This window comes from Microcebus murinus, chromosome 8 (assembly GCF_040939455.1).
Source record: "Microcebus murinus isolate Inina chromosome 8, M.murinus_Inina_mat1.0, whole genome shotgun sequence".
Classification (NCBI taxonomy): Eukaryota; Metazoa; Chordata; class Mammalia; order Primates; family Cheirogaleidae; genus Microcebus; species Microcebus murinus.
Genome location: NC_134111.1, coordinates 25,925,496 through 25,945,027, shown reverse-complemented (window position 1 = coordinate 25,945,027; position 19,532 = coordinate 25,925,496). Strand labels below are relative to the sequence as shown.

Genomic DNA, 19,532 nt, shown 5'->3' with positions numbered 1-19,532 from the left:
TTGGTGAACTCCAGCTTTCCATGCAATTTGACAAATACTGATTGGACACTAACTATGTGGCAAAAGTGTGCTAGGCACTGGGGGTACAGTAACAAACACAGTGTACACAGGTCCAGATGTTATGGAGCTATATATATATATATATATACATATATATATGAATAATGTGTACTGAAATGTTAACAGTGACTATCTCTGTAAGGTAGGGTTATAAAAATGATTCTGTTTTTAAATTATTTTATGTATTTCCCAACTATTTTATAATATGCATATGTATGTTTATATACATGTGCATGTGTATGTATATATACACATATAACTTTTGTGAATAAAAAATATTTATAATAATGGTATTTATTTTAGTATCAAAATATTATGCCATAGATTATATTTCTTTGTGATGACATACACTTAAGGGTTTATGTTCTGACAGAGCCCGCTTGAAAAATATTTGGAGACTATCATTAATTTTTCAGTATCATTCAATGTTCTATTTTGTATCTCAAATTTAGCTGAAAGATGGTATAAGACTCCTGAGATCAGATTCAAAATATTCATGGGATACACAGTAGAAATCTCAAAATTTAAGTATTTTATGAACTATTCTATTATTGGGCAAATCTCACTCAGTTATGGAGATACAAATAGAAGGTCTCTGGAAGACAGCTGAGAGAGCTGAAAAGACTAAGATTATTTTCCAGACTTAGAAGCTCTAAGCATCCCTGGACAATTTATAACATTGACAGTTATGATTTTAGGATTCATACAAAAAGAAATGTAGCCAAGAGGTGGTAATGAGGTTGGCTTTCTTAATTTCTATTATCACTAGAAGTAGATTAAGCAAAGGTTTCTTTTAGTGGTCTAGAAAAGACTTATCTTCTCAGTATGAGGGCTGTTAACCATCTAGCAAAGAATTGTATACCCTCTGGTTACTCTAAACACTATTTGTTGACTTTTAAAAAAGGCATTCCAATACCAATTGTTCCCTTATTTAAACTCATCTAGCACTAGTGTAATACAGTCCAGATTTTCTGCTTCTGGGTGATTTTGTCACATAGTTTTACATTGTAAGACTTATTGAAATATGTGTGTATATGCGTATATATACCTATATACATATATTTTTAGCATGTATCTTTTTTCTGATCTTTTGTCATGAAAAGAAGGTATATAGTATATTAAACTAAGTTGTACAAAAATAGACAAATAGGATTACATAAAACTAGAAAGCTTCTGCACAGCAAAGGAAACAATCACTAAGGTAAAGGTACAATCTACAGAACAGGAGAAAATATTTGTAAACTATACATCTAGCAAGGGGCTAATATATAAATATATAAAAAACTGAAACAACTCAATAGCAAACGAAACAAAACAAAATAAAAGACCCAAAACCAAAAAACAAATATGTTAAACTCAATTAAAAAAATGGGCAAAAAACGGGAATGGACACTTCTCAAAAGAAGCCATACAAATGTCCAACAGGTACATGAAAAAATGTTTAACATCACTAATCATTAAGGAAATGAAAATCAAAGCCATACTGGGTTATCACTTTTCACCTCAGTTAGCATGGCTATTAATAAAAAGATAAAAGATAACAAGTGTTGGTAAGAATGTGGAGAAGAGGGGACCCTTATACACTATTGGTGGGAATGTAAATTAGTACAGCCATTATGAAAAAGAGTATGGAGAGTCCTCAAAAAATTAAAAATAGAACTGCCATATGACTCAGCAATCCCAACACTGGGTATATATTCAAGGGAAATAAAATCAGTATTTTGAAAAGATATCTGTACTCCTACATTTATCACAGCAATATTCAAGCAATATTCAATAACCAAGATGTGGAATCAACCTAAATGTCCATCAGTGGATGAATAAAGAAACTATAGTACATATATACAATGGAATACTATGTAGCCATAAAAAAGAAATCCTGTCATTTGAGACAACATGGATGAGTCTGGGAAACATTATGCTAAATGAAATAATCCAGGCACAGAAAGACAAATACCACATAATCTCACTCATATGTGGGATCCAAAAAGTTGATCTCATAGAAGTAGAGAGTAGAATGGTAGTTACCAGTGGCTGAAGTGGTTAGGGATGATGGAGGGAAATGGGGAGATGTTGGAAAAGATACATAAACACAATTAGGTAGGAGGAATAAATTTCAAGAGATCTATTGTATTGTATAGTGAGAAGACTATAGTAAATAACAGTATATTATATTCCTGAAAAATGTAGAGTGGATTTTAAGCACTCTCATCACAAAGATGATAAATATCTGAGGTGATACATTTGTTAATTAGCTAGATTTAACCATTCCACGATGCACATATACTTCAAACATCATGTTTTATACGACAAAAACATACAACATTATTTGTTAATTAAAAAAAACCCTAAGATGTGTTACACATGTTAATGTTCATTAATACAATATCTATGGAGTGTCTATCCCATATATGTAAGTTTATAAGTGGTGAGAAACCAAATTACAAATACATTTCATGTTTTCCTTGTATGAAATTTAAATAAAAGATGTTTTAATTTCCCCATTTCCCCCAAGGGCCAGCAGAGTTTGAGTTTTGAAAATAATATTTAAAAATCCATAATCAGTCATTGTTGCTCACTTTTGAAATACTGTAGAAGATATAAATGAAACACTATCAATTTGAAGACTTGAATTTTATGTCATTGGTCAAGTTTTAATATTAATTGTAGACACTGTATTTACAGTGTATTTTCAGAAGTTTTGGGAAGATAATTCTGTCTTAAAAACTTTTTTTTATGTAGTCTTGTTTAGGTCTATAATTCTGCAATTAGAAGTTTATTCCATTGTCTTGAAATTCTATGGAAAGATTTCCTAGCAAACCTCACTAATCATGTATACCTTAAGGTGTACTAATTTATTAGATCCTTTCTTGACAGCAGACTTGAACTAAAAGGAAGGTAAATAAGACAAGAGTTCACTTGTGTAGGACGTGGAATAGGAAAAGATGGAGGATAAGTGGCCAAGTACAATACCTAGCAGGAAAGGAAGAGGAAGAGAAAGAGGAAGTGGGTGTACCATATTGGTTCCAAACTAACCCAAAAGTGTGGTTACTGTTATCCAAATGTTCCCTCTTCCTGGATTATCTGTTATTTTCAGACACACCAAGACATTTGGGAGAAAAAAGGTCCATTTTTCAGGTTCACTAAACATAATTTATTTTGACACAATTTATTCTTATCATCATCATAATTTCCCATCATATGGACATTGTAAAATAATAATCTGTCTTTCTTCAGGGACAATTTGTACAACAATTTTCTTTTAAGTGAGTGTAATGCCGAGGTTCCTAAATCCATGCTGGTCTTTGTTCTACAGACTGAAATATGAAGAGACTTTCTCCCAGGGAATCATGACATCTCTGAAAACCAAGTTGTCCTCTCTCTGGGTAGAAATACAGTCTTGGCAACTTCTCCCACTGAATCTCTCTCCTGTACCTTCACTGTATGTGGTGCTGTCTGTGTATAGATCACTGGCTCCATCTGACACCTCTCACCTCTTTACTGGCCTTAAGTTTCCCCCAGTGATCAACCTCAGCTCACTGGCCTCAGCTGGAGACAAATGGCCTTGAACTACAGCAGACTTATGAGGGCCTAGATTTCCAACCTGCTTTGAAGTTTTAAAACAAATCTTATTAATATAAAATCTTTGTAATGCAATACCTTTTTAAATATTAAAAATCATCATATTTTAATCTGTAAAGTTATGGGAAAATCTGGCCAAACTATATTATTTTGATCTGTGATTCTATTTTAAAGTCCCTGGTTATTGCTTTCTGTACATGGTGCTCTAATTGTTGGCTGCTCAGGAATCTACAGTCTATCTATAGAATTACCTTTAGTCATTCTATAAAAATAATAATCATAATAATATACCCAGAAACAAATGCATTTCTATTAATTCATTGGCGAGATTATCAAAAGAAAATGATAACCATATTTCACCCAAGTTAAGAGCAAAATGTGAAATGTGCTCTAATCCAAACCCCTTTAGAGTAGGAGGGTAATAAGCTTGGGAACATGCCATGCTTTTAGAAGTGACAATATGCTTACCTCTTCCTTTTTTGCCTTATCAAACAAAACAAAGCAAAGCAAGACCCTCCCTTCCCTGGTGTTTGAAAATGCTCTAATAGGAAACAAAGCCATTTATTGCTAAATTGTTGCTACCTTTAAAGCAGCTTTGCTCAAGGTAATACTCAAAAGTGTTATAAGGGTGTCTGAACTTCAGGCTGATGTATAAATGATATTCCTGAAGCATGTTTGCCAGAAGGAGGATATTATAGGCCAGACATGTGAGCAAGGTTGACATCATGGGGGAGTGTAAATATCTAGCAAAGAAAAAGAAGTAAGGAGGCAAATGCACTGTCCTTGTTCAGATCACAGGTTTTGCTCCTATGAGAAATCACGCTAATAAGCTCATAATTGTCTTCTAATGTTTTCAGGGTTTCAGAGTCCTTCTAACTTTAACTCTACCATCATTAGTTATAAAATCTTATTATGAAAATGGAAGTAAAAATTTACTATTTGACAATGTTCAACAAGTGAAAAGCATCTGCCTGCCCACAGCCCTGTCAAGCAGACAACAATGCTAAATGACTTAGAACTTTGAGTATAAAGGTCTGTTTTCATTCTAATGTGCCATGTGTGTTAGAAATTCTAGACAAAAAGAGACATCAACGACCTTTAAAAGTGAGACTGTTGTTCATAAAATAGTATTTCTGTGCAATCTGCAACAATTTTAGTTAAACAGGAGCACTGTAACCTGTTTTTGGTTTTTTTTTTTTGTAATGGAATTTGTGGAAGTTAATTAAAAATATATGAAATTTAAAGATTTCTTTTAACTCTTTCTCCTCTGCCCAAAACATTGCCTGGCTGATTTATCAATGGGATTTGAACACAATATGTTTTTAAATATTAAAAGTCACCATTTTAATCTGTAAAGATATAGGAAAATCTAGCTAAACTATATTATTTTGACCTGTGATTCTGTTTTAGAGTTTCAGATTTAGATTTTAGTTTTAGATTATTACTTTTTGCATGTAATACTCTAATTTCTAGTTGCTCTGGAATATGCGGTCTATCTATAGAACTACTTTCAGTCAAGAAGAGTTGATTTCTAGCATTAATTTAGTTTCTATTCTAATAACTTTCCCCCGTATGTATCATTTCTACTAGTTTACCTAGTAAGAAAAATTGTTTTATCTGCTCTCTTTTATAAATCCTGTGAAGCAGACAAGGGATGCAAAATGACTCAGATTTATAAAAATCTTGTGAAAAGAAACTTTTTTGGTAGGAAAAGAATTTGAGTGGAAAACATGGACATACATATATCAGACCAAGGATTAAGAGATGAACATTATACGTGAGGAACCATTACAAGAAGGTTTCACTATATTAGTTTTTCCAAGTCAGTGTTCCAAGTCAGTGTTGGATTATGTGTGAAAAGTAAGAACTCTATACTGTAACAGGTGCTGGCAGGAAATTCCCATTAAAGCTTATGGAAGTTATGCTTGTAAAGTCTTGGCATCTGAGAAAATTCTCTCATAAGAATGCATTATGCATCAGATTTTTCTCACTTAAAAAAAAAAACACAACAATGTGAGGCTTTAACTACTTAACAATATTCCAAGTCACTATTTTGTTAACACTATCCCTTGGTGATGACATTTGTGGTGACCTTGTGCTATATGTAGAGTATATATCAGCCTCCATTTCAGAACTATGAACGCGCATTGTCTTCTCTCTACAACAATAGAGATATTGGTCTACCATCTGTCTTTCCTAGTCAAAGCATAAACTTGAAAGTATTTTTTTCCAGTGGATTTATAATAATCCATCCACATTCCAGAGATTGACTCTTCATATGAAACATGGCAAACACGAGATTTTGCTGGAGGTAGGATACAGACTCTGGAGTATCAGGTAGTTGTTAATGTAGGCTTTGAACCTATCATATTGGTATATATGTTGGTAAACACCAACATTCTTTCTGGTACATAGCAGGTGCTTAGTAAACGTCATCTTTGTTTTCTTCCCGTAAACTATACCATATCTGTACACCTTCGAGACTAATGGTGCAATTCTGTGAATATAAACTTGCCTACCTTAAAGTTAACAGGTTAGACACCTTTCTCTGATCAAGCTCAATTTTCCAGTTCTATTCATTCTAGAAGTTAAAATATTATTTTACTAAAGTTTGTCTGTTGGATACAACTAAAAAAAATTCTTTTGCCATATCCTATAAGCCTACTATTTTTAAAGAATTTGATTTAAATCCAGGGGTTAATTTGGATTTAAGTAAGCACTAATCAAGTTAAAGATGGAGATAACATTTTAGATCACAGTGGATGTTAGAAAAAAAACCCTGAAAATGATTGAGAATGATATATACATTTGGCTATATACATCCAAATGTATATATCCATATCTACATTTGTAGCTATGCTATGAATTAGATGTTACTAGCTTACATTTTATTGTATTTAAAACTACAAATGCTAATTTATATAAAACTATAAATATGCTGGCATTTATAGTTTTAAATATGCTTTTCATATGCACAAATATATCTTTAGTAAAAAAATTCCTCAGTTAGGGTAGTAAAGCTACCTTGCAGAGAAGAATACACATAACACACGTGTACACACACACACACCAGCAACCAACCCGGGCAATAGGCCAAAGTGTGCTCTCTGGGAAAAAGGGTTTTTCTTCAGGGTAATACAAACTAGCTCACCAGCCTGCTCACTGTCCACCTCACAACAGGATTCTTTGCTGTATCCTTAACTTCCCCTCCTCCAGTGAGGCAACATTTCTTTGGACTGTTTTATTGCCAATACATTTTTACTTTGTATGATGAAACAAGGGACTGGTTTCATTAGAAGGAGAGGTAAACAGAGCATTAATTAAATTTGCTGATGATACTAAATTGGGAGGAACTGTGGACATCTGTGAGGACAAAAGAATCATACAAATGGACTTAAGGAGTTTAGAAATACGAGCAGGAAATAATAAAATGAGATTCAGCCTTAAATAATGCAAGCTAATACGTTTGGGAAAAGATAATCAGAAACATGGCTATTCAGTGGATGGTAGATGCCTGGAAAGTGGTGATGGTGAAAGATACCTAGGGGGTGATAATGGGAAAAATTATACACAAACTTACAGGGAAGTAGGCACAATGCCTGGAGGTTTATATATAAAAGAGCATCATTTTTTTGAACCAGAAAGTTGATAGTGCTATTCTTATGGCACTGGTAGGTCTCAATGGCATCAAATTTGGCTTTAGTTGGTTGAATCCCTCAGGTTTATGAAACAATTTAACACAATTTTTGAGAGATTGGTTTCTTGCTACTAAAAATGAGAAAATATGTTTTGTCTGAAACCTGTATTGGATACCAGAATCATTGCTCTATTTCTGTGCTATCCTATTCTTGACTATTGCTAATACAATATGTTATCTAGATATAGATATATATCATGCCACACTGCAAAAAAACAAAAAAAGCAAAATAATACCCTTATTTTCAGTTTGAAGGTAGTTTCCCTACCTCCTGTATAATATAACTTCACATTATGTTCAAGAGGCACATAATCACTGTTGCTTCTACCAGGTCACTGAATATTCAGTCTATAGGATCTGATTCTCTAAGGATAAATGCATGAATGGATGGATGAACAGAAATCTTGGATATTATCTGTCTCTTCATCCATTTAATCATCCACCATGAATTGAGCCCCTACCATATGCAAAGGATGGTGTGGTAAGCACCATGGAAACAGAGATGAAGCAAACACAATTCGTAGTCTCAAAGACCCACATTCTAGATGGGGAAAGAGGGAATGAAGCAGGCCCTTACAGTCCCGGGCAAAAAGGGCTATATTAGGGAAAGCAAAGCTGTCACTGGAACACAGTGGCGGGAGAGCCTAACAATGTTCAAGAGATCATGGAGGGGTAGTGGTTAGTCAGAGGATATTCCTTGGAGGAGGTGACTTGTGCTATTCACAAGAGGATGAATGTGAATTTGGCAGATTGTCAAGATGAGAGAGAGTTTTTAGGGAGAGGGAATAGCATATGGAAGGAATAGGCCTTTGGGAAACTTCATGCAGTTCGTATTCCTGGAGCATAGAAAGCAGCTTATGAGAATATGAAGCTGGACAGTAGACAAAGGTCATATGCTTATCTTTTTTCATGGGGATAATTAGTGTGGAATTTTGTTTATCGTGATGAAGACAAGGAAGGGGTTCTAAGAAGGGATGACAATTCTATTGGTATTTAAGAGGGATCATTCTGGCAGATTGAGGGGAATGGCCTAAGCAGAAATGAGAACAAAGCCAATGACCTCATTAGGAAGGTTATCTCAAAAGGAATTATGGGGGCCCAATCAAGGCCATGAAAGGTGAAAGGAAGAACCAGATTCAAGATATAGTAAGAAAGCAAAGATCATGAGATTGGTGAATTCCGTGTGTAATGAGAGAGAAGAATCTAAGAAGCCTGACATATGTCTTTTTAGGGCATTGGGGAAAATGAGTTGTGATGCCATTGATTAAATTAGTAAATAAAGGCGGAGGAATATGTTTGTTGGGATAAGTGATGAGTTCAGTTCAAAAAATTTGAATTTGATGTGCCAGAGGAAAATCTGAGAAGGTTTCTAGACCACAAGTCTCAGTGGAGGAAATAGTTTGGGAAGTTATTTGCATATGGGAGCTCTGGAATCACTGAAGGAATCATTGAAGATTTGGGTAGGTTCAGATCTCCCTGAGAGAATGAGTAGCATGAAATGTTAGAGTTAAGAATTAAATCCAGAGGATATGTGTGTTTGTTATGCTGTCAAACTTTAGGCCAAATACACGGAGTCCAGTATTAGTCTATACAGTATCAGACACATGGCCAAATGCCTATCTTTAAGACAAATGGAAAAGCAAGCTTACTGCAGTGATTATAACAATATCTGTTAGGTGTCCCACTACTCTGTAGAGAGACTAAAGAGTTAGGTTAGCCCAAACTGTCAAAAATGTAAAATATAACAAAGGCATCATTTTTAAACAAGAAAGATAATAGTCCGATTTTATGGACATTGGTATATTCAAAGGCTTTTAGATCTTTGGATAGCATCAGCAGAGTTTAACTTTCTTCCTCCACGAAGCAAATTTGGAGAAAATGAAATCAATATCCAATAGCAAAATCATGTATATAGTCTTCATTAACTTCAAATTGATAGATCTGTATATTGATCATATATTTCTTATTTTAAATTCTTTGATAGACTCTTTCAAGTAAAAAAATTATCATCCAAATGAAGAGTTCCTAAGAGGTACATGGAAAACAAACATTGAATCAAGAGAGTGAGACATTTACAGGGAAGTAAACTAATACAGAAGAGCACCAACATGGTATTCCAACTCTGAATTAAAGGAAAAGATGTGGGGCTCAACTTTCTGTGTGGTTATGGGAACCAAGCCTTTGCCTGACCATTTTCAGGCATGTCAATTATAAGTCATAGTTACCATTCAATTGCTTGATTAAAAACAGCAGGCTATTGGTGTCGAAACAATGCCTAATGGGATATGACTTCCTCTGATGAAAATGAGCAGAGAATGGATATTTTAGTAGTTGCTGGACGGTTAACTTAAATAGAGTATCCAAAAATTGATGAAAATCAAGTTGTTAAGGAAACCTAACTTCAATTGTTTAGCATATCTGGATATTGATGGAAAGAAAGGTATCTTACTGAATAATATAATATACTCTTATCAGAAATGGATTTGTTTAAATGTTTAAAAGGCAGATTTTCAGATCATGCTATTCTCTGCACATCACACAGCTGCCTTCAACCACAACTGTTGGTCATTCAACATTTTATAGTTTCACTCATGCAGGAGTAGCAATGGCTTGAAACTTTCTAATAAAGATATAAGCAATACTGAATACAATTTATTTATTTATTCATTATTTCTAGAGAATCCATTATGTGCTATGTGCTATGTGAGAAGTTGGCCTATATGTGAAGGAGTACACAGAGTACTGAAGGTAATATTTTAAATATTTTTCTTCTATAATGTATGATTTCACCTTAAATTTTAGGGCATTCTTATTTCCATAAAAAGAGTATGTTTTTACATATTGGGTCTATGGTCTACTATATCCTCAAGAAGTCTTCCAGCATTATCATTTCAGAATTATTTTTGTTTTGCACAGTTAGTTTCTCTCCTCAGAGTGTTCTGCCCTTGATTTTTTCCATTTGACTTTTTTTTTTTTCTGAACTGAAAATAGGAAGTGGCTTGAGAAGTATAAAATTAGGCAAAAAGACATAAAACTAGAAAAGAAATAATTATTTTGAACCCAAGAAAAACATTTCTAACTTTATAGGCTGTTAGAATATAAGATAACCTCCCAAAGAATTTAGAGCAGCGGTCCCCAACCTTTTTGGCACCAGGGATCGGTTTCATGGAAGACAATTTTTCCACTGACCAGGGGTGGGGCGGTGGGGGATGGTTTGGGGATGACTCAAGTGTATTACATTTATTGTGCAGTCAAACCTCTCTGCTAGTTATAATCTGCATTTATAGCTGCTCCCCAGTGCTAGCATCACCGCCTCGGCTCCACCTAGATAGATCATCAGGCATTAGATTCTCATAGTGAGCACACAACCTAGATCCCTCACATGCGCAGTTTACACTAGGGTTTATGCTCCTGTGAGAATCTAATGCAGCTGCTGGTCTGACACGAAGTGGAGCCCAGGAGATGATGTGAGTGGCTGTAAATACAGATAAAGCTTTGCTTGCTTGCCTGTTGCTCACCTCCTGCTGTGTGGCCTGGTTCCTAACAGGCCATGGACAGGTATCGGTTGTAGCCCCGGGTTTGGGGACCACAGACTTAGACAATTCTGGAAGACATGAATCTTTTAAAGAGATTTACCAAATACTCTAAATATCCTGAACTGGAAAATATGCTATGCTCAATTATATAGACCATGCAACTACTTCACCTGGAATTTGTATGTCTCTTTAATTATATATATATGTAGACTAATGACTAATGTTTAAGTTGGACACGTAATTTGAAAGTGTGAAAATTCCTTGGAAAAAAGCATTTGTTTTTATGGAGGAAATATTATTCATTAGGAAACCCACAAAGGAGTGTAATATTTTGGTCTCATTTATAGCTTCCTAAATTAATTTGACTTCTTAATTATAAATTTTTAAGCTCTAGGGAAATGCCTACACAAATATAGATTCTTGTTTCACCAATAAATAACAAATTATTTCACCAGAGTGACACTGTTGTGAAAGTTTTGATAAGTTATTTATTTTTAATCAATTAATTCACATTATGGAACAAGAAACAAAGCATTTCTATTGAAAAACTACAAATCCATTTATGAATCCTGGGCAACAAATATCTGAAAATCTCCGAATGCCTTATTATTATTATTTTTGCTACTGCTTTTTGAAACCTGAACGCTTTCCAAATGCATGTAATTTTTTTTTCAAATTTTGTAAACATTTGCTTCCAAGCTAAAACATCCTGCCAACTTTCAGCCAAGATTATTTTTATGGTTGAACTATTAACTTCTGAATATAGGGTCTTGTAATGGAAAAATTCCCAGACCCAGAACTCCCATTGTGTAAATGACACCACTATGGGCTATTTTAGAGTATTGCATCTTGGTGTGTTGAGGTTCTGCATTGTTTAAATCCCTCATCCACAACATGAGGCTAATTTCCGAGGGTCTTAATTTTGGCTCTGTTTCCTTCCAACTGACTCCAGGGAAAAAGTATGTTAAGAACCTAAACTTTAGTTTGAGGGTGGGAGGAGGGGGTCGGAAATTAGACTCAGGCTTTATCTGGGAAGAGACATTATTTATTTTTGTGCATTCTGGATTCTAAAGTGTGGGAATATCCACTGACCAATTTGACCAGAGCCACATTGCTGTATTTCTTAGATAGCCTCTCTGGTTATTGAACTGCACGATTTATTCTTACATTAACTTCTGTTATGTTTAAACTCTCTTTTTTTTTTTTTTTTTGAGACAGAGTCTCGCTTTGTTGCCCAGGCTAAAGTGAGTGCCATGGTGTCAGCCTAGCTCACAGCAACCTCAAAATCCTGGGCTCAAGCAATCCTCCTGCCTCAGCCTCCCAAGTAGCTGGGACTACAGGCATGCGCCACCATGCCCGGCTAATTTTTTTTTCTATATATATTAGTTGGCCAATTAATTTGTTTCTATTTATAGTAGAGACGGGGGTCTCGCTCTTGCTCAGGGTGGTTTCAAACTCCTGACCTTGAGCAATCTGCACGCCTCGGCCTCCCAGAGTGCTAGGATTACAGGCGTGAGCCACCGCACGCATTATCAAAACTCTCTTTTTGATAATGACTTTGAGTATTACTAGATGTAGATAAACTCTATTAAATGTCACTAATAAATACAGTGAATTAATTAATAACCAAGTTCTGTGCACAGAAATTTGTGAATCCCCAATGTATGCCATTTATTGCAAGATTTAACATTCAAGCATTTTCTAAGAGTGAATTTCTCTGGAACAGAGAAGCAGGCATCAGGTAACTGTGGCAGAGGTGGCAGCTGGTTCGATAGTCTGTCTTCTCTTCATTCCAGACCTCACAAGCATCCCCTTTTATCCACATTTGTTTTCTTAATTGCAAAATGCAGCTTTCCCCCTCTCTCCACCTTGTCATCTCTGATTTCTTTTGGTTGTCTTTTCCCAGTTGCTCTTTTATACTCTTGCTGGCTGTTTCCTGTTTACTCTTTTTTTGATTTTGTCTTCCCCTCCAGCCCTGAATGTGGCTTTCTTACAGACACAGAGGCCCCAGCATGACTACCCCAAAGAGCCAATTCCAGCTTGGACCCAACACAGCACTATGCTGTCAGGAAGGTGGCTTTCTTTGTGGCTGCATTAAAACAAAATGAAACAAAACAAAACACAAAACACCAAAGCACTAAAGTGGTCTTAATTTTAACTCAGAAAAACCAAGGAGATTCACTGCAAACATTCAGGGAGCTTCTTTGATGATCCTCTCTACTGTACACGCATGTGGATGCCTAACTTTAGGCATGAAAAGTAAGCACTTGGAAAAAAAAGGAAAACATAGGTCAGTGCTCTCAGAAACATTTTTGTTCAGTCCACAGATATTCTCTAGGGAAAAAGAAAAAGTGCTTATCTTGTACTCTTGAATTTTTTTTTTTTTTGAGCATGTAATTTTTATCAGTTTGTTTTGTTTTTCTTACTTTTTTTTCAGTCACTGCTTATAAAACTAGCAAGCAGAAGTCTCTCTGGAACAAGATAGAATCATAAAAGTTTTCAAGAATCTCGTCACAAACTAAACAGTACAAATTGCACATTCTTCATGGAAGTATCAGCCTTTAGTGCGTGCCTGGATCCAACTATAATAGATTATCCCAAAGTGGGAAAGAATGAACAGTATAAAATTAGCAGAACTGGGAGCAGAACTTGTCTAGTGAAAGCAATATGATCTGCACTTTAGGGGCCTGGATTCAAAGGCAACGGGAAACGGCTATGTAAAGTTTTATTTTTGCAAGTAAGCACTCGGTAGGATCTCGAGAGGCAGACTGTTGCACTGAATTCAGTTATCAGGAAAATTATAACAACTACAGTGCTTGTTACATCTCAGCATAACAGCTTTACTATAATCAAATCAGCTATTTACATAATAAATACATACATCTACATACCTCACTTAATATGCACACGTAACATGTATGTGGCAAATATTCATGTATATATGTATATGCCATGTTTTGAATTTTTATGAGTCAGTTAAGTATATTCCTGCCTAGGTGTCTAACCATGCTTTCTTGTGATATTAACAAACATGTCCAAAAAATATTCACACAATTAGATTGCATTTATAATGCCATGGACTTGCTAATGTGATGTTGTCTCAGAACTCGCATAACAGCAGAGGAATTACCAAAAAAGAAACAGTTAAGGTATAATAATAATTTTAGCCATTCTTTTTCCAAGTTGCTATAATCTACCCAAAGATAACTAATTGTTCAAAGTAAACATTCCACTCAGACCACAAAAGGAATCCATTACACAAACATATAATTCACAGTCATTTTTAGTGGGTTGTAAACAGTTTGGAATGAGCATAAAATGGGACAAAAATCAAAGTGAGCATTTTGAAATGAAAAAGTGTTTGCTACAAAAGGTCAGTCCCTTTGCTTGGCAAACTATGTAGCAAAGCCTGGGAAAATGCTGATCACACAAGCAATGAGGGAATTTTAAAGCCAACAGCCTCCTTGTTTCTTTAAACAGACATCGGAACCTATAACTGGATCCTGTCAAACAAACGACAGCAAAAAAATATAACAGCTGCTAAGAAGTCAAGTTGAGAGATAAAGTTTTTGAGGCTAAGGACCTTCTCAGAAGTAGACTAAAGGTCTTTCTTAAATCTTTAAGCGAGGTTATGGATCCCAGGGTGGCTTTTAGGCACCAAGTCAAATATGTAACTTTGTGTATTGTTCCCTTCATAGTATTTTGTGTTCTAGAAAAAAGACAGAAAGGACAAACTTGTTGATTAGCATCTGCTGAGGCATTCTGCAAAGTAGCCTACACCTGGAATCATTAAATTTGGAAGACATAGTATCATCGTATCATTTTTTAAAAAATTGTGGTCAAAAGCACATAATATAAAATTTACCATCTTAATTATTTTTAAGTATATAGTTCAGTAGTGTTAAGTATATTCACACTGTTGTACAACAGATCTCTAGGTATCATTTTACTGTTGTTAAATAGCTTGGGGGTGTATTAACCAGAACCAGGAATTACGAAAGAAAAATGAGTTGTTAGATCTTATTCCAAGTGACGAATGCCAATGAAAATTATATTAAAAAGTTTTAAAAATCAGTTTATTCCCTTAAAAATGTATTGGATACATTAAAATATGTTTAGGGTAGAAATATGCTCATTCATTTAGTTAACTTTTATTATATAAAAATTCTTTGGCAAAATACATGATTAGTATTATATTGTTGGGCATAAAAAGACTAGTTTACTATTTAAGAAATGTCTTTTTAGATATTTCACACCATGTGACTCCTTATATTAATGTTTCATTGTCATAATGTGTCAAGAAAACAAACTGGGAAATAAGGCAAAAATAACCTGGGAAATAAGGCAAAATTAAACTTCTCCTGGTCTTGTATGGAGAGTAAACTAGACCAATATTTGCTTATTATTGAAGGTTTATTACATTATTTTTAAGCACACACATTTCCCTGCTCTTTCATTATTGTAGTGGTTATTCTGTATTGTAGTGTCTATTCTCTTATAGCACTTCTCACAGTTTATGCTAACAAATTCACATACTCATGTGTATGTCTGTTTGCTTAATGTCTAATTTCCTTTATATTCTCAGCAGTAGCATGGAGAATCACACACAGTAGGTACTCAATAGCTACTTAGGGTCTGTTACTCTGATCAGCCAATATTCATTGATTGCTTACAGTTTGTCAAGTACTGGATGAGGTTTTTTTTTTCCCAAATGATGGATCTTCACAAAGGGTGGTCAGTCAGTCATATGATTTACATAAAAAGAACTATGCATTAAGGTCTTACTACTTACTACACCAGTTTAGACTAAACACTTTGCTTAGTTCAAGTCTCCTAGAGACTAACAGATACAGGTAATCCTATTTTTAAGCAAGCAATTTTCATACATATGTCATGTTATTAGAAACTACACAAAGTAGTCTATAAAGTAGAAAAATGGACTTTTCGCTGCTCATCTCTCCATACCACCAACATGCTACAATGCCTCCCTCTACACACTTGTTCCTCCAAACCTCCAAAATAGCAGATGATCTCATGCTTTTCGTCATCTTACCAAGGGTGCATATTAAGCATTAGCCAAACAATGATTCAATATTTTCACAGAAATTGCTTTGGAAGAAGAAACATAAATTGAGTTTTTCACTGGCTAATTGCGATATCTCATATACGTGGTCCGCAACTGTAAAGGCAAGGCAAGGGAGAATGAACCACTTGGAAGAGCTTTAAAAACTAACACGCTCCTTTAGTTTGCCCTCCAAATTTTGTGTGTATTTTCAAGGCTGAGCAGACAATGTCAGAAACCACAGAAATGACTTTAATCTAGTTATAACAGTTGGTGAGGAGGAGAAAGCTCTGGAGGTTTAGAGGAATAAAGGGAACCAAATCAAGATAAGGAAACATACTAAACAAGTTATTCGCTAAATTGGTTTACATTTGGTTTACGAATAGATTTTCTTCTAGGCATGTCCAAGAGTTGCAAAATTTAAAATGTAACTAATACCACCTTACCAGGGATGAATAAAGAATGCACCCCTGTGCCAAGGACTGGGTAGAATTTCCCGTGGAGACTACAGAAGCATGAGCAATTTGGTTCTGTCAAATGCAAGCAGGTAAGACCAATAACTGAATGAATGAAGATCATTGGTGAGATCTGCCTTCCTGATAATGTTTCATTTTAAATCAAGCATCTAAGAAGCATTTTAAAAAGTACAGCTACAGTTTACAGATTAATTTTTTTAAGGAGAAGAAAAAAAAAATCTCAAGGATAAAAAAGAGGAAGAAAAAAAGGGTAAGGAAACAAATCTTTTTTTAAAATAGCCAATGTGCTGTTGTATTGAGTATTGAGGGCATTTTCCTAAGTCTATGAGAGTAAACACACAGTTTTCATTAAATGTGCCTTTCTCATAACTGGTCCATAAGCATTTCCCATGACTCTGCAGTTGAGTGTCTTGGCTGCTAGAGGATCTGGCCATTAGAAGGAGGGCGCTAGATATGCCGAGTCCCAGCCGTGCCGAGAGACTTGGCACCTTCATATGCTACTTCCTAATACCAACCCCGGCATAAAATGTCATCAGAAGCCTGCATAAACATTGGACTTAGATTCACATAAATTATTGCTGTCCTGAAATGCTTTATGCCAGAATTTAGTAAAAACAACACTTTGAGTAAATAGAATTGGCGTATAAATGTAAGAATATTAATCCAACAAAATGATCATAGAAAAATATAATCAAAAGTACACACTTGTAAATCTTGCAATGATGTGAGAGGTTTATCTTGTGCTTCTGAATTTTTATTGAACATTTCCATACAGTTCCTTTAAGCTGACACTGCCAAAGTGCTTTGAATTATCAGTTGCTTTGTGGAATTGTAAAGTCTTTGAGTTTCATTAAAATGCTTAGGAATTATTTTAATAATCGTATGTGTGATTAGCGCCTGTTTAGTGCTGGATCTACAAATTCATTTTAAAAGTAAACACTGGGACAATGAAATATAATGCTAGATGTGATTGCTCCTGTCAGCAAAAACATTGTCTTATTTTATTAAAAATCACCAACAAAATGCCATGAACAAAAGATGCCATTTCTATTTATAGACATTTTCTACTCTACAATATTATAGTATCTGCACACTGCAAGGCTGCATCTAGCAGAGTATTTCATTTTGCCTACGGTAGAGACATAAATCGAGAGGTATGGAGCTCTTCTTTATACATGCACACATCTTATTATGTGCAGCTTCCCCCAAAGTCCTATTTGGATTTTTGGTCTAATATAATGGTGCTCATGTCGTCGGTACTGAGTATTTATAGGTGAATGAAGATTTCCTGGAAATGATGACAATTTAGCTATTGGAAATAATAACATTACAATATTCTCAGTGATCCATTTTGGGTTTAAGTACTTATTAAATAATATTTATTCCTAAAATATGTGCTTATAAAATTAAATGAAATTGCAACGTGCAATAAGAACACATTTCTTTCTAAACTCCAATTGGCTTCATTCCTCACAGACACCTCTCCTCATGTTCATGCTGCATTTTCTGTGTTCTACTCTATCTCTGCACCTCTGCTCTTCTCTCTGATGTGTTCATGTGCCTTCCCCAAAGCCACTCTCTTTATCCACGTTCCCTGCCCACTCTTCCCCTTCTTGTTATTCTCTCATTTCCTACTGATATGGGAATAACAGGATCCCAAGGCTGTCCTTACACTATAATTAAAGTGTGAATTTCCAGGAGTTAGAAATTGCAGACCATTTTTATTATGCTTTTATAATAAAGCCAGGTAACATTGAGAGAATTAAAATGGCTTTTTCCCTAGCAGATTACTTGGTAAAGATTTTTTTTCCCCTTAGTTCTATTGTTTTAAGAGACTAGGAGCTGGAAATGGGAATAGGTTCACCAGTTCTTTTTCTGAAAACACCTCTATCTTTCACATGATATATATCCCCCTAGATCCTGGGAATATGTTGTAAACTTGTAACAGATGGTGATGAAGCTTCGCATTTTTATACAATACAATTTTTAAGATTCTGCATCTACTACATGTATCTTCCAGAAAAAATGACCTTGAATGAATGAAGTCATAGTTTGAAGGAAAAACACCCCACAGATAGACTAGTGTAGAAATGATGAGTCAACCGGGTTTTGTTTTGTTCTCTTCAGTGAGATGAAATAATTTCAGATGAAAAACAGAATATTGAAATAGAGGAATCAAAATCAAAGGTCATCTTAACACTGGAGGTGTATCTGTTAACTGTCTCAGGAAAACCCGTTAGCCATATTCTATCCTGAACAGGAACATGTGGAAGGTGGGATATCACTGTCTGCGAGTAGGGATGCTATTTCCTTCACTTGGGTAATGTTGGGGGCTTACCAAAAATTGTTCTGGCACAACGTCTACCAGCATGAATGTTAGGAGGGTTCTAACACTGCGAGTGCTGATATTTTATGAATGTTTTATCACTGGCTTGAAAACAAGAAGTTTGCAATTGAATCAACAGTATGTCAGACAGACAAAATATTAAAAAAAAAAAAAAAGAACATTAGTGAGAATTACTAATGTCCCTATTGTAAAAACAAACTGAAGTTAATAAGAAACTTGATCCTCTTAACTGATTAACACGAGTCAAGTTTTAATCGCATGGCTTCCCAGACAAATCAAGTGGCACTGCTAACTTGAGTACCGGTTGTTTAGAGGGTGCGGGAATGGGGGAACTGCTAGATATTCAGTTACCCACCTCTTTTTTCGACAGCTTCAATGCATTGCTTTACAAACCTCGGAACTGTGGAATTTTCACGTTCACACACTGTGTGCAGATGAGAGCCAAAAATTTGATCTGCAAAAGAAACAAAGATGAGCTTCATTAAAATCCAAGCTTGCGTTGTTCCTTAATTTGATCTGTTTCCATATCCACTGCATGCTGAAATCTTCATCTTGCATAGGAATTGATTTTTTGCTTTAATTCCAAAGTGTCTATGGCAGACATACAAAGACCACGACTCCCTCCTTTATGGAACAGGACCCTGGCCCCAGAGTAAGAAAATGAATACTCTGCCATCGATTAGACAGGGATGACTGAGTAAGTTATAGTCTCTCTGGGCCTTAACTTTGTCTTCTATAAAATAATGACAAGGAATTAAAAGGACTTCGGCAA

The 19,532-nt window shown here is 35.1% G+C and overlaps 1 protein-coding gene across 2 annotated transcripts in view; it reads right to left on the bottom strand.

Moving 5' to 3' along the window:
• ARHGAP15 (Rho GTPase activating protein 15) overlaps window positions 1-19,532 on the bottom strand; it is a 604,592-nt gene that overhangs the window by 210,624 nt on the left and 374,436 nt on the right. For both annotated transcript variants that reach the window (XM_020288414.2, XM_020288413.2), the window contains exon 10: window positions 19,116-19,214. In XM_020288414.2, the coding sequence (XP_020144003.1) occupies window positions 19,116-19,214 (99 nt within the window). The remainder of the gene's footprint in view (window positions 1-19,115; window positions 19,215-19,532) is intronic.